Raw genomic sequence first — 16,697 nt, 5'->3', positions numbered from 1 at the left:
TGAATGACTAAAATATTTAACTATAGTAAGTGAAAGAAAGATCCTAATAAAGGATCTAAATGCTGATAAGAAATAAGTTTATAAAAAAAAACGTGACTGGAACCAGAATTAAACAGAGTCCTTGGAGCAGGAACTTATAACTGTGAACCGCAAGTGGACCGCAACAAGTGACTTACAGTTTCAGTGTTCTAGCTTATTAAGTGATAAATGTGAATGAATATTATTCAAATTCAACTGAGATGAATGGTAAAAAGATCCTAATAAGGATCTAAGTGCCGGCATGGGATGAGACTTTATTTTAAAACCGTGCACATTAAGGGGGAGTGAAGTGTGGAATGCATGGCCATAATTGCGAAACACCAAAGCAGATCTTGTGGAACGCACGGTCATGATAAAACATCCATATTTGTATATTATAATTAATAAAGTCTTTTGGTGCATTTTGGTGCCCTCCTTGTTACCAACTTGCCATGAGATGGGACAAATAGATATCAGGCAAATAGGCAGCTCTCTGGACGACTTTGTAATAATAAGAAAGGAGCTCAAGGTAGATGATCAATGTTTTAATGCGTTTTTGTATCCTGATGAAAATGCATGAGTAAAGCATCGAAATATTGATCATCTACCTTGGGTTCCTTTCTTATTATTACAAAGTCGTCCAAAGAGTGCTGCCTATTTGCCTGGTATATACAGTATGCATATATAGATATATATTTTCTCTGTGGGATTGCTGCTTTAGCACAGCTCTAAGCTTTTTCCAGATCAAATTAATAAAATTAGGCCAAAATCCTGTTTTCTTAAATTACTGTTATTGCTATGGTTACCTAAAGTATGGTAGTACAAAATAATTGCATGCTGTATAAATCCAATCTTCCTTTAGAAAAAAAAAAATCAGGCAAAAAACAAATGTTACAATGAGCAGTCTCGAGTCAATAATATGTATCAAATAGAAACATAAACAATCTCGTCTTTGAAAAAGCTGATTGTAAGTCGGTAATAGCTATTACGTGCTTCTGTAATAAATTAGTCATTGCTTTTTGTACAGATAAAAAAAAACATTTCTTGTTTCATTTATATTTTGTATCTTGATTTTATGCAAGTATTGTTAATGGCCTTTTAGCCTCTAACACAATTTCCTAATGCTGCAAGTTTAATTAATTCCCATTTTCCACCTACTTGAAAATCCAGGGTTATTGCAGGTGAGCACACATGAACCCAGGATTTTTGTCAGTGGAAACATCACCACCTTGGTCCAGCCACCCGGGAATCTTTCCTAGATGCCGAGCTTAGTCTTACACGGAAAGGACACGTATGAACTGCAGTGGAAACAGGTAACCAACCCGCTACCAGTTCACAGCAAGGGGAGATCAGCTTTCCGGGTGTAAGGAGATGATGTCATCTCCAAGCACTGGTACTGCACCCATGCGTAGTGTGAACGTTCCGGTACAGTGTGAACGTTCCGGTAACTCGGGTCAGCACCACGGTGGAAAGGAATCTGTACTGGGTCTGACCTGGAACTGTGTCCAAAATCCCTGGTCAGACCAAGGACTTTAGTAAAGAAGCGGTACTAGTTAAACATCATTTACATGTGTTATGGTTATAGGACCTGATTATAAACACATATAAAAAAAACATATAAAAATACATGTCAAGTTGTATGTAACATATGTGCTGGCTTCCTCACCCTTGGATCAGCAACCGCTGCAGCACACATGTCTGTGCCTGTGTCCCATGCTACAGTGACTGCTGATTACCGTGTAAAGAAGCCAGCACATATGTCACAAACAACTTGACATGTATGTTCACCTGTGGAAATCCGTCCCAGTGCTTCTTTAGATGCACCATCGTTGCACCAGCTTTATGTCAGGTGCTGTTTCTCCAATGGTGTACTGTGTGAGCAGTTGTGACATGACCGCATCTGCCTAGCCACACCCTCTTACCTTCAATGAGCGCCCACTAAAATCCAACCTCTTTGCAACCAAATTTGTTCTGCGGCTGAGTGCTGTAACAATCAGAACACATGCGCAGTACTTAAAAAATTGGCCAATGCATGCATTTTAGTCAAGCCCAATCAGGGGTGCCGACTGCTGTGTCGGGCCCAGGTAATGGAAGGGGGAGTGGGCAATGCAGGGAGATAAATTTGAAACAATTTTTATTTTTTGTGGGTATGCGCTGCCCGGGGGAGGGCCGGCATGGGGGCAGATGGGCACCACCTACTGGCGGCGGGTGCGATCATCCCCCATCCCCCCAGCCAATCAGCATGTATGCTGGGGAGAGAGACTGCTGCAGATGCAGTCACTCCCCTCTCTCTCTGCACCCAAGGGCGCTCTCTACAAGGGGGGGGGGGGCGGCGGGCTTCGGGACCGACAACGGGCCCCCCCTGGCTCCTCCAGCATGCCTGGTCCGGGAAAAATTTACCCCTAGGTACCAGTAGGCCCAATGACTTATTATTGTGATCATTCCTGAAACTGAGCCGCATTAGAGAAACAAACCATTAAATTCAAATACTTAAGAGGTCATCTTACAAGAAAAAAAATCTTCTTCCCATGCAGGTCAATGGTCCCTTTAAGGAAAGGAAATACTTTTTTCCCCCTCTGCCAGCAAAACGTCTCTCCTGTGCAACATTTTTCTAAGTACAGATATGATGTGATTGTAAAATGAAATGGATGAATATTATGTGTCTACAACATCTCAGGACGATTTATAAACATTCAGCTCATTTTATGGAAAGTTTATGTTCAAATGGTGCTTTCCCTAGTAATATAGTTCTCTCTCTACCATTTCTCAGTTGTCATTGTAAACTGCATACATGATCATCCAGTGCTATGGTATTTGTTATTTGGGTTCATCCGAAGTCTATGACTGGAAATGCCTTTGTGCAATGCAAAATTACCAAGACCAGGATCACACAAACGTTACACCTCTTCAGACACAATAACCTAGGCTTGAACTAAAGTGCTTAAAGTGCTGACACTTTTTTTTTTTCTGTAGAAGATAAAGAAAGTCATTTTCAAATAGTCTGGATGTCTTGTCCTGTCTTCCTAAAAGGAGTTTAATGCCAGGCAGAGATTAATGACCTGCAGAGTGTAAGCTTTTTAAATTAATGTTACTTATTATTACAACCATGGCTTCAAGACAAAAGAAAGTCATCGGCTGGGACAGTACTATCCACTAATTGATTTGAGAAGTTTAGTTTATAAGTATAAGCACTTTGTGGTGTTCTCTGGGAGTATCTGAGCCAGACTGTGTGACAAATGTCACCAACAGATAAGCCCTTGAGCCCTTGTTTGCTGTTACGAGAGAATTGCAGAGCTTTGTCTCTGATTCAATCTAGGCAATGGATGTTTTGCTGGTATGTTAGCAAACCTCTAGGCGTATCGCAAAAACAAAATAGTGTATTTAAACATGTAGATATACAGACGGAAAAAGACCGGCAGCAGAGTTTTGAAAGGTCTGAGACTTTTTAATCATTTAAAATATCAGAAGTAGAACATCTCAAAAAATGTACTAGATGTTTGTAGCAGTAGTTCGTGATAAACAGAAACGATAAATGGAGGCATTTGTCATACAAGAGACATTGGGCCTGATTCAGACCTGATCGTTGTTGTGCGAAACCTCACAGCGGCTGATTATCGATTGACTGCGCCAACAGCAACAGTATGGTGTGAAAATTTCGATCGCTTGGCGTACGCAAGGTGATTGACAGGAAGCGGATGTTTGTGGGTGGTAACCCGTTTTCTGGGAGTGTCAGGAAAAACGCAGGTGTTCCCAAGCATTTTCTGGGAGGGTATGTGATGTCAGCTCTGGCCCCGGACAGCCTGATTCTATTGCACTGTAGGAGTAAATCCTGGCCTACGCACAGACTGGAAAAACCATTCGATGGTGAGTGAATTGCGGATGGATTTGCAGCTGTCCTCTATCTGGCGAAGTTTTGGCACGGCGTACGCATGCATTCGCACACTTGCATGGGCGGGTTTTCACTATCTATGGGCGGCGATTATCTGATCTCAGAGCTCTGTGAATTTGCAGAGGAGCGATCAGGTCTGAATTACTGTAGGCCTCTTGTTTTATTTACAAATCTGAATGTGTTTATGCACAATACTTAAAAGGGCAATGCTTTTACTAGCTGTGCCTTGCTAGTTAATGCATGGTCCTTTTAAATATTGGGCATAAATGTGATCAAACTTGTGGGCTTATAACCCAACTCTTTACATCAAATATATTCACATACCTAAGAGCACTTTTAGACTGCACACAATGAAGGCAGCCATATTTTGGTCTCCTGATATCCGTAAGATTTCAATCTATCAATTCTCAGTAACCCATCAACACTGGTAGATTGAAATGTCTGTGGTTCTTATTGGTGGCCAAGCCAAGGGTCCATACTCAACATATTATTTTTATGCCTTGTCACCTACTCAAAATCATTCTATAGAAATAGTACTCATACTACAGATAGTAAAGGGTCAGGACTCTTTGTGCATAGGGCATTGCTATACTTAAGATGTGTGGTGTTTCGTAACACAGTATTTGGTATGGCTTTGACAGATAGGGGTAAAGCCCAGTTTGTCCTTAGTTTCCCATTGGGAATGTTACCAAATATGCCAGCCATTGCAATAAGAACAGGACCAAAACATTAGAAAATTTGCTTAAAGTACATGTACTGTATGTGCCTGCAAATTGTTACCTACTACAATGTACTCTGAAATGTTATTTAACATTTTGCACATAATTTATTTATCACCTCATAGGGGCTTTGTTATGGGTCAGTCATCAACGCATAACTGTTATAGATGTGCAGAGCTGATGGCGGAATTATATCATTGTCTTTGGCAATGCCCCTTAATCCAGAGTTTTTGGCTGCAGGTTAAGTCCTATGCAGAGGCTGTCTGGTCAATTTTATTCCGTTTACACCCGAATGAGCTGTCTTTGGGATTATACCTACTCATCCCCATATCATCCCTGGGAGTCGACAACTGCTGATCGCAGTGGGTGCAGCAGCTCGTAAAACCATCCCTTAAACGTGGAACCACTCAGTTGGGAATATTCTTTTAAAGCCAATTTTTGTTTTTCATAATTTAGAAGCATTGGGTGGAGGCGGTCTTGGATAAAGAATCTAAAACCTAAATGTTTTTTCATGTGGGAGAGCTTACAGACACTCTGTCTCCTGAAATTAAGAGTCAAATTCCTAGAAACCTACTAGGGTGGCCAATCCTGGGCCATTTTTCAATCCCAGGAATCAGGATTGAATAATGATCAATCCCGAGATACTCAGGAATGGTTTGTTTTCTCTGTCCCCCCCCCCCCTCCCCACATACACAATTGGTACAGGGTACAGATGTATCCACCGTATCTTGAGTAGTTTTCTGTGCCTAGTCACAACATGATTTATTAGCATAAACCCTTCATCTATTGTTCTCAACTGCAATACAATACAGAGAACAATACATCAGGGGATTAAGTCATTACAGCAGGGGATTAAGTCCGACTGGCCAGTCTCAGTTAATCCTATTAAAGGTCAAGATAAATGTGGACCCATCTGTAGCTTGGGCGGTGGGCAGCTGGCATCAGGCTGCGCAGTGCGACCTCTGCCACCACATCACACTGTGCAGTGTGCCCAGTTGGGCACATGGAGAGCCAGGCAGCGTCTGAGCCCCCTGAAAGCGTCAACGCTGCCCGGCATTGAAAAAACAAAGGGGGCTGGCTAATCCCAAAATCCAGGGTTACTGCTAATCCTGATGCCAGGAATGGACACTATAAAACCTACACTATACCTCCTGGCATTTGACTTGAGAGGTGGCTGGTAATCCTCCTACTGTATTTTATTTTGATGTGATGGGGCTTTTAGTTTTTTGTACTAGCGTAGGAGATATTCCCCGCAGTGTGCGTGGGAGGGTACAAGAGATGGAAACTTTTTCTTTTATGTTTTACATTTGTTTATTTGATGCTGATACATTGTAATTTTTCCCTGCGGAGACATTCACCGGTATCCTTACTGATCATTGTCCATAACTGTTTCTTGCAAATGACTCATTGTTATAACTATATTGCTCACTACTACTACTAATAGTACTGTATATTTTATTATACTATACATGTGATGCTTCAATAAAAAACATGTTAAACAAAAACAAAAACAAAAAAAACAGAGAACAACTGCCTTAGTTCATAGGAAGTTCCTAAAAGTTTAAGCTTCCTTTGGAGATCATGTAAAGAGGGATGTAGGCCAGTGGCGTCACAATGGGGGTGCAGGGGGTGTGGCTTGCACCTGGGTGGCACTCGCCGAGTGGTGACACCAAAGTGCTGACTCCTCTTCAATGACAGGAGCAGGGTGCTGCACTGTGACATTATGTGGAGCACCCTGCTACTGTTACAGTGAAGGAGCCGGCACTGCACTTGCACTGGTCCCTGGGCGCAGTCCGCATCACCAACACCCCCGGAGTGACGTAACAGGGGTCAGGGCTGTGAGGCCACGCCCCCTGTCCATGAAGCCACACCCTTTTCCAGTGGGGCCACACCCCTTTTGTCGATGTTCAGCTTCACTGCTCGTTTACTTGCACTTCTGCACTGGAATCAGTGACGCCTCTGATGGAGGTCCAGCATACAAGACGAAAATGCGCTCTCAAGTACTGCACATGCTGAGTGAAAAAGGAGCATGTATCTGTGTCTTACATGTAGAGCAGCGAAATGCATGAGGAAAGGGCTGAATGGAGTAACCCAAATCACTGTAAGGGTGAATCAAAGCACCAAATACAGCAGGCATTCCCAACCACGGTCCTCAAGGCACACCAACAGTGCAGGTTTTAGTGATATCCAGGCTTCAGCACAGGTGACTTAATTAGTACCTCAGTTATTTTGATTTAACCATCTGTGCTGCAGCCTGGATATAACTAAAACCTGCACTGTTGGTGTGCCTTGAGGACCGTGGTTGGGAATGCCTGAAATACAGTATGTAGTATAGAAGTAGGATGCAGTTGGGTATACACAGTATATGCCTCTTGGGAGGCATAGTTGGTGCATATGATCACCCCTGATGCTAACTTAGCGCAGCTGATGTGATGATCTTTAGCACAAACCAGGCATTGACTGCACAAAACAACAAATTAATAAATAATTAAAAAGTTCCCTCAAAGTCTCTAGTGCTGAAATGTAGGTTGGCATCAGCCAAAGTGTAAGGAACAAAAGCATGAAGTGCCACCACTAGCTTATGCCAACCACTATAGTAGGGAAATCGGCACCTTGGGGTCCCCTGCAATAATACCAACCAGCCCTATGTTATATATATTCTCTAGAGGGATGTGGGGCCCTGTGCAGAAAGTCCCCACTCCTGGGCAGTGGGTGTGGGTAAATATTTTTAGTTTAGATTTTCCATGCTGCACTAGAAGCTCTAACATACCAATAGCTGCTGTAGAATGCTAGCATTTGAGGAACCACAAGTGTCAGCATAAAAAATCATAAAAACATAAAATAGTCCTAATAGCACTTACTCAAAACTGACATAAAAACATAAAGCCCATCTAATAAAGTCAGTGATAGAAAATCCTGCTCAGCAAATGGTACATGGATTCCTATGTGTTTTTCTCCTTGGTGTAATGTCCAGCTGATATTGACTCATACTCGATTCCAAGGTTCAAAGAAAAAATAAAAAGACAACAATAAAATAGTGTAGTACATCCAGGAGATAAATGTAATGAGGTCCAAATGTATCAATGGTAACTGCATCCTTCACGTAGCTCTCTAGATAATAGGGTAGCGTACTGTACTCACACAGCAGTATTGTTGAGTCCACCTATAAAGGTTTCTTGTAATAAGAATTATCACCCGTCTGGCCACACCATGGGGGTAATTCCAAGTTGATCGCAGCAGGAAATTTTTTAGCAGTTGGGCAAAACCATGTGCACTGCAGGGGAGGCAGATATAACATGTACAGAGAGAGATAGATTTGGGTGTGGTGAGTTCAATCTGCAATCTAAATTGCAGTGTAAAAATAAAGCAGCCAGTATTTACCCTGCACAGAAACAAAATAACCCACCCAAATCTAACTTTCTCTGCAAATGTTATATCTGCCCCCCCCTGCAGAGAACATGGTTTTGCCCAACTGCTAAAAAATTTCCTGCTGCGATCAACTTGGAATTACCCCCCATATGTAAAGAATAACACACAAAAGTGGAAATAAAACAAATTGGCATACCCCACTCATAGTTCTAAAGGTATCTTTTAGATGTCTATTTAGACTTTCAACCTCCGTCTTCCCCAGCAGCAGAAGTGTAGAAAGAAGCCTCAGAATCTTGCTCAATCTCCACTCTTCCGCATAAACAAAGACTCATTATTCATTAAACGTATCAAACTCTAAACCCTGGCACAGGTTGTACTCATTAACTAATTAAAAACCTTAATAATATTCTGCAGCAATGATTCTCAAACTCAGTTCTCAGGACCCTGGACAGAGGGGGTCATTCCAAGTTGATCGCTCGCTAGTTATATTTTGCAGCGCTGCGATCAGGTCAAAACTTGGCAAAACTGTGCATGCGTATGCACCGCAATACGCAGGCGCGTCATACGGCTACAAAGCAGATCGGTGCTGAGCGATGGATTTAACGAAGAATCAATTCGCACAGCCGATCGCAAGGATATTGACAGAAAGAAGGCGATTATGGGTGTCAACTGACTGTTTTCAGGGAGTGGTTGGAAAAATGCAGGCGAGTCCAAGCGTTTGCAGGGCGGGTGTCTGACATCAGTTCCGGGACCAGACAGGCTGAAGTGATCGCAGTGGCTGAGTAAGTTCAGACCTACTCAGAAACTGCACAAAACTTTTTTGTACCGCTCGGCTGCACAAGCGTTCGCACACTTGTGAAGCGAAAATACACTCCCACATAGGCGGCGACTATCTGATCGCAGCGCTACAAAAATTAGCTAGCAAGTGATCAACTCTGAATGACCCCCAGTGTGCGTTTCCCAGGTCACCCAGCAGGTGCACTGGTGTCAGCATGCCCTGGAATCCTTGGACTGCAGGAACCTGTGTTGCACCATGGAAAAATTATGTAAAAAAATAAAATACCTTGTTCTCCAATGTATTACTTATGTAAGTGCTGGGGTTCTGGGGGCCTCCTTCCACCCATGTGGGCGTAAGATGCCTGCAACTCTGCATGTTGTGCAAATTATATATTTTTACTGTAGCTGCTTCAACTTTGTGCAGACAACATGCACACTTTAAAGGTGAACTATGGGGGTGATTCCGACCTGATCGCAAGCAGGCTACTTTTAGCACTGCTGCGATCAGGTAGTCACCACCTATAGGGGGAGGGGGTAATCTCTGTGCAGGGCTGCGAATCGCTGTGCAGAGAGCTGCACAAACAAAAGTTTGTGTAGTTCCTGCACAGCTCAGGACTTACTCACCCACTGCGATGATCTTGTCCGGAGCTGACATCAGGATCCTTCCCTGAAGATGGCTGGACACGCCTGCGTTCACCCGGACACGCCTTCAAAACGGTGAGTAGACATCCCCGGCCAGCCTCTTCCTGTCAATCTTATAGTATTCGCCGCTCGGAACGCTTTCTTCATCCATTTTGTCGCTGCACGTTGCCGGCTGTTGCTGGGTAGCAACGTGCCTGCGCATTGCAACCCGCAAGCATGCGCAGTTCTGACCTGTTTGCATGGCTGCAAAAAAATTGCAGCGTACGAACAGTACGGAATGACCCCCTACGTGTTAATGTTTTGTAAAATTAATTCTATTTTTTTTTTTTTTTTTTTCATTTTGCAAAATCTGCATAGTCTTATAGATATTCTGTCTCTTTATTATGTTTCTCTTTATGGAGAGCTTATAATTAGAAGCAATACATTGATACTTACAGCAATCGTAACAATGATACATGAATGTTATAAATAAACATTGTATCTAGTTGATCATCTTTTATCCAAACAAAACAAAGGTAATGCATAAATATACTTAATACTGTACAGGGGCGTCTCTGGAGAGGAGGGGACCCGTGTGCAGACTCTGTGTGTGGGCCCCCTCCTCTCCCATAGCCGTCACGCCGCTGCTAGCGCTCTGAGCGCTGTAGACTCTGGCACAGTGCCAGAGTCTACATCTTATGTGCAGGACTCCGAAAAATGGGCACCGCGCCATTTTTCCGGAGTCCTGCGCATGTGCTGTAGACGCTGGCACTGTGCCAGAGTCTCTAGTGGTCAGTGCGCTAGCAGTGGCGCGACGGCTGCGGGAGAGAAGGGGGCCCACACACGGTCAGCAATGGACTCAGGAAAGGTAAGTATAGGAGAAATGGGTGCAGTGTGTGCGGTGTGCCCCCCCCCCCCCCCCCTGGGACTCAGGAGCCCGTGTGCACCGCACACACTGCACCCATTATAGAAACGCCAATGATACTGTATGTACTGTATTCACTGGCGTGCGCAGCACATTTTATTAGGGGGTGCACCGTTGGAGGGGTGTGTCTAGCACCGCCTTTTGGGCATGTCTAGCATCATCTATTGATGGTCAACGCATATAAAATATCCCCCTTTGTACCAATCCTAATAAAGCAGATACATTGTCAGTGGCTGGCATTGGCATAGCATAGAAGGAGAGAGGTGGGCATGTGGCGGGTGGGCATTCGAGCAGCATGACGTAATAACGTCACATCACACTGTTTTTGTACATGGAGGTGGAGCTGGGAATTTGAAAGCCGGTGTCAGTGGCACCCTTGATTAACCCAGGCGCCTGGTCGGTAATGAAGTCCTGACAGGGTGCAGCGCAGAGGGGACAGTAATCAGCCTGCTCGGCGATCGCTGCATCAGGCATGTGAGATCGGTGTGCCAGTCATTAGGGGGTGCCTGTGCGCACCAGGCACCCCGCCTGCGCACACCTATGACTGTATTAGTTTACCGTTTACAGTATACAGTATATTGTTGAATTTATTGTAACAGTTTCATAGCATTTCCTGATACTAAGCTTTGGGGTCTCAGCATATTTTGTTTATTACACATATTTCTTACAAGTCTTTGTCTAGGTCATAAAGTGTTTTGTCTTTCCTGGTAGCAGATGGTGCATGCTGTAGACACTGTGCAGACGATAATCTTGGCGAGAGAGTCTGTAATGTAAATAAGGTGACGTTACAGCAATGTAGTTCCTATCATTTATATGATGTGGTTGTTGGATGGCAACAGCAACTGTATAAATATGTATGCTGTAACCATGCGTTTATAGCTTATATTAAATAGGAGCCTATATGACTATGCGGGGTCCGGAGGCTGCCTTAGCTGGTACTTTCAATGGCAGTATGGGCAACATATGGAACTATTCAAGCAATATGTATAAAATTAGACAATTTTCATTTACCATTTATGTCTTAGTTTCATGTATTGCTTAAGTCACACATTGCAACCTATGTAGTGTGCCCAATATGTCTGCCTCGCTTGGGTTCTATCACGTGTAGGATGAACAGTGCATGGATAAGATGATTTTGAAAGATTCCTGCATCTTGTTTTTGTGTTCTGCAGCTTTACCATTATGTTCCATCTTTTCCAGGCATTGTCTGATTCACCCACTGTAACCTATGTAGTGCGCCCAAGATGGCTGCTTCGTCTGGTACTCTTTTAGATAGGATAACTAATCCACTAATCCCCAGAATTTATTATCCAAAATGGCTGCATCAACCCTGGATTATGTTAATTGGTTTTTGTATTTCTAGAAAATCTAAAACTCTATATTATTTTCATGATTCCTGTAAAGCTCCTTGAATTCTTAAAAAAAAAGCACTGTATAAATATTCTTCTTATTATTATTATTATTATTATTATTATTATTCTTATTCTTATTATTATATGGTTGTGAAAATAGTGAGAATGAAATGACTGTGTACTATAGTAACTAGTGTTTAATACAGCTACTAATGTAATAATTGGATACTAACAGTGGATGGAGCAGAAATCTTGGTGGTTCTGACTTGATGATGGTACATAAAAGGTCCCAGTAAATTATAGCTATGGGGTCCATACATCTCTACTTGAAGAGCAAACCTTCTCATGTGACTTTTTTCTGTTATTTTGCAGATCCACCAGCAGTTGAACCAACCTTTCAGGAAATCAGACAAGGTCTGGGAACGAGCGTCACAATGAACTGCAGAGTACTGAGAGCTTATCCGACCCGGGTTCTTATGTATGAATGGAGACTGGGGAACAAATTGTTAGAAAAGGGACAGTTTGACTCTCAAGATTACACAGAGTTGACTGTGAATATCCACGCCAAGGACCATTATGGCACATACAATTGTAGTATAATTAATGAAGCTGGATCAGGAAGATGCAGCTTCCTTGTGACAGGTAAGTTGCAGTTAACTTCATGCTGTTGGTTTCTATGTTACTCAGGGAAAAAATTGTTTTTGATACAATAAGAGACTTCCTACATATACATAAAGAATATATTGCTGATCGCAGAGCCGATTACTGCCTTGACATACAAAACACTCTTTGGCAAATTGTATATAGCACTTACCCCAGGATCTGCCATCTTCAGCAGGCTTTCTAGGTGGAGAGTTAACCCCCAATCTTCCTTGGCTGCGGGGTTCTAAGCCCATTAGGCTTATTTTAGCCCACCATTATTCTACAGCTTTGTTAAAGTATTTCTTCTGTCATGCATAGTAATAGTTCTTGCATTAGCCTTCCACCACAACCTTCTAAAGAGGAGGAGGAGTTGCCCATAGCATCCAATCACATTCTAGCTGCCATTTATTTAGTCCATTCTAAAAAATGATAGCTAGAAGATGATTGGTTACAGTGGTCAATGACCTCACTTGTCCTCTTCAGAAGGTTTGATACAGCCCTCCCATAGAGACAATGTCAAAAAATGTCTGTACTTTTTTTTTTTTTTCATGTCTCAGAATGTTTTTGCTAATAATGCATGCTAAGATTACAGCATCTAAACTTTCTTTACATGATAAAGAATTGAATGTCTTCATCGTAAAAAGTGTAAGAAAAGCAAGGCTAATGCTAAAACAAAAGCAGCTTGACGGATGATTTGAAATATAATTTTTATTGCTAGTAGTAAAAAGCTAAACTACAACTTCGGGAGACAAAAATACTACTGGAGACATTATTCTCCTCAGGTAATTGGATTTTTTTAGGGTCACTCTTAAATTATATCTAATATATAACATTATTTGGAGTCATTTATTTCACTTGTAATTTGCGACATAGCATGGAGACAGAATATCTGGAAGATGTTTAGCATGATAAGCAATAAATTGAGAGCAATTAGGAGATAAATTGATGTTACATGTGGATAACAGCAGACACTGCTGAAATGTATTAGCTGTGTAAAGAAAATTAATGGTATGCTACGGCTGCTGTGTTTTACATTTTGGTTGCGTTTAGCAGAGTGGTTACAATTTTGTGGTTTGGACGAGATTTGGAGATACAGCTGTTATTATTTATTAAAATTAATGACCTTTTTAGAGAATCCTGTTAAGGGGGAGCCTCACCCCGCAGGTGATGGATTTGCATGCCGTTGATGTATATCAGTGGTTCCCAAACTTTTTGGAATCATGGCACCCTAGAGCATCAGCATTTTATGCATGGCACCCCTAGGCCAAAAATTTCTTAGCGAGAAATTGTGTAATAAATATTAAATCAAAGATTGTTTTTATATGTCATCTTTAGGTTCCATTATGTGGTGAGGAACAAGATTTGCTTCTGTTTGTCAACATATTTTATGATTGACAGCCACCAGCACTGGTTTTGCCTATTACAATGACCAGAAATAATTTTGATTGGTCCTGGACCACCAATCCAAGGCACCCCTGCAAGTGTTTTGAGGCACCCCAGGGTGCCTAGGCACACAGTTTGGGAACCACTGATGTATACATTTAGTAATGTTATTTATTTCTTAAAATTTGCAGATCTAGAAAAACATTTATTTTTTTTATTTTTTTTTAAATTGCAATTTTTTTTATTTGCTCTGATTCGCCAGACCCTTTCTCGAATTATCTGCAACAGGCACAATTCAGGGGTCCACACAGCAGGCCCATCTTGACATCATTGCAGGCCCTGGGCAAAACAATGCACTGGAGCCCCTACACACCCATTCACAGAAATAAATAAAATAAAAAATCATAACTTACACCTCCTGTGGTCCCAAACAGAGAATGGCTGTCAGCACTCTGATTGCTGGATACCTCCAGCCATCCACCAATAAGCATGCTTACAGCCATTTACTGTCTGGTTGCAGGCTGGGAAGTAGGTAGAGAATGCAATTCACAATCAGAGCAGCTAGGCAGTGTTGTCTGCCTCCTAAGCTGTTCCGGAGGTAACAGCCCTCACCTGCTGGAAGGCCACTAGAATTATGGGACCCTGGGCAGCTGCCCAATGTGCCTATCTATTAAGAAAGCCCTGGCACAAAGTTTCCCCCATGACTGCATCTTTTTGTGGAGCTGCAGTGGTGATAATATGCCAACACTAGTCTAAGTCTTAAGGTCCCTACACACTGGTAGATAACACTGCACGATATGAACTATCTCATAGGTTCTCAAACTCGATCCTCAGGACCCCACACAGTGCATGTTTTGTAGGTCTCCTCACAGAATCATAAGTGAAATAATTAACTCCACCTGTGGACCTTTTACAATGTGTCAGTGAGTAATTAATACACCTGTCCACTTGCTGGGTTACCTACAAAACATGCACTGTGTGGGGTCCTGAGGACCGAGTTTGAGAACCTGTGAACTATCTCATTCACTAATGAACGAGAACTCGTTCATATCGTGCAGTGTGTAGGCACCAACGATGAACGATGTGCAGCCCTGTCCATATTAGTATGCATTGCTATGGCGCCGGGTGATGGGGGGAGTGAAGAAACTTCACTCCCCCCGTCACCTCCCCCCGCCGCCGGGTCACTCGTTGGCCGTATCTGCTGTCGGGCAGCTCAGCCGCGGATCGCCGAGTCTGTAGGAGGCATTAGCTTTGTGCACTACCGTGCGCCAGAATGTGCAAGCCTTGGTATACCACAGGTTGTTCTGTAGATTCCACCACTACGCGCACCATCGATATTTGCACTTGCCTATGGAAGGCGCAGTGTCTCCAACTGAACTATGTCTCACTCTAAGTCTCACTCTAAACACGGCCTCTGTGGCTGCCCATGGTTTTGCTTTGTCCATTTCTGATACCAGCATTGCAGTACATAACAGCGTGCACAGGGTAACGCATGCACCACAGGGTTTTTCAGTATATATTGCTCATGCATAGTAGCAAATAATCACTCAAGTGCGCGAATATGGGCATTAAGTTCACCTCTGAATCAGATCCAACGGGTAATAAATGGGGGATTTTGTCAGTGTACAATATAAAGTGGGTCCCATTTAAAAGAACAATGCTGCCTTCTTGCTTACCATTTAGATTCCGCACAAGCCATCCATTGCCTCAGCGTGAATGCATGTGCGTGTACATGTGGTAGGGAATATATATTGTAAGCTGCACTGGGGCAGGGACTGATGTGAATGGCCATACTAAAGCGCTGCAGAAATATATGTGCGCGCTACATTAATAACTGGTAAGAAATAAATAAATAAATAGTGTCACAATGTATAAATGAAACATTATTCCCTGCAGGAGCACAGATCCTAGTAGTAGAGGAATAAATGAAGGAGCAATTACAGAGAATACAGTCCCACAGTCGATGAAGGTAAAATCAGCCAAAAAGTGTTGTTTTAGGAACATAAATGTCCCTTGGCTGTGGCCAGAGTATAATTAAAGTTTGAATTCATTTGAAGTGCAGATGGCTCAAATCGCCTGTAATTGCTGCTGCATTGCGTCCACGGAACGGAAATGGCATACAGTATTCAGCAGTGTACAGAGAGTACCCACCTTTGTGATGCACCTGCCTGCCATTATCAGTGTCCTCTGTATCATCACTCGAGTGCACTTGCACCAGCCTATGCCTTATCTCACAACATCTGGTGGCACAGGTTTAGGACTTGATGTGTGTGCTTAAAGAATATGCAAGAAAAGGGTATGTGGTCATTATGTCGACGTTCAGAATGTTAAAGGTCAAAATGTCGCCAGTACAGGGTTAGGATTTAGGTTAGGATTGGGGTTAGGCTGCAGTTAGGGTAAGGTTAAGATCAAGGCTCTAGCACTAGGAAAATGCTACTGTATGTTGCCATGCTGACTGTCAACACTGTGTCTACATAATGATCATGCCGACATTGTGACCATACCAACCCTTTGATTGCCAAAATTCAGACCAAGTTGACATTGTGAATGTTGGCATAACATACACACCCCAGAAAAAAGGGGGCCTTGCCACATGTCAACTAGCAGCTCTCCTTACTATGTAAGTGCTGCCAGTATTTAGTTCTCTCCCAACCTTTCTCCCAATGGGACCCTGTGGACTGCAGGTGGGATATTTGAACAGTGCCTGAAAAGTGGAACTGTTATGCCATAATTAGGACAGTTGTGATAAAGCTGAATATTTATCTTATATAAAACCCTTTATGAGGTCTAAGAACACTGTACGCTATTTACGTATGGAGTACCGTAAGGGTACGCACATTGCGTAGCAATCGCTTAGCCGTAGTCGAGACGCTCAAGCGTCACGTTCGCTCACGGCCAAGAGATCACGGGCAGGCACGCTATTGGCTGCTGACTAACGTAATGATTCGCTATAGCGTAGCGGACGCTTGGGACCACGAGGAGATCACCAGCGGCGCTGAACG

The 16,697-nt window shown here is 42.9% G+C and overlaps 1 protein-coding gene across 2 annotated transcripts in view; it reads left to right on the top strand.

The window, feature by feature from the left end:
- MDGA2 (MAM domain containing glycosylphosphatidylinositol anchor 2) overlaps nucleotides 1-16,697 on the top strand; it is a 1,135,272-nt gene that overhangs the window by 926,086 nt on the left and 192,489 nt on the right. For both annotated transcript variants that reach the window (XM_063947538.1, XM_063947537.1), the window contains exon 9: nucleotides 12,043-12,312. In XM_063947538.1, coding sequence (XP_063803608.1) covers nucleotides 12,043-12,312 — 270 coding nt within the window. The remainder of the gene's footprint in view (nucleotides 1-12,042; nucleotides 12,313-16,697) is intronic.

Source organism: Pseudophryne corroboree, chromosome 12, assembly GCF_028390025.1.
Source record: "Pseudophryne corroboree isolate aPseCor3 chromosome 12, aPseCor3.hap2, whole genome shotgun sequence".
In the NCBI taxonomy this organism is placed as follows: Eukaryota; Metazoa; Chordata; class Amphibia; order Anura; family Myobatrachidae; genus Pseudophryne; species Pseudophryne corroboree.
Note: the sequence above shows the minus strand (reverse complement) of the source record. Positions and strands in the feature narration are given on the sequence as shown.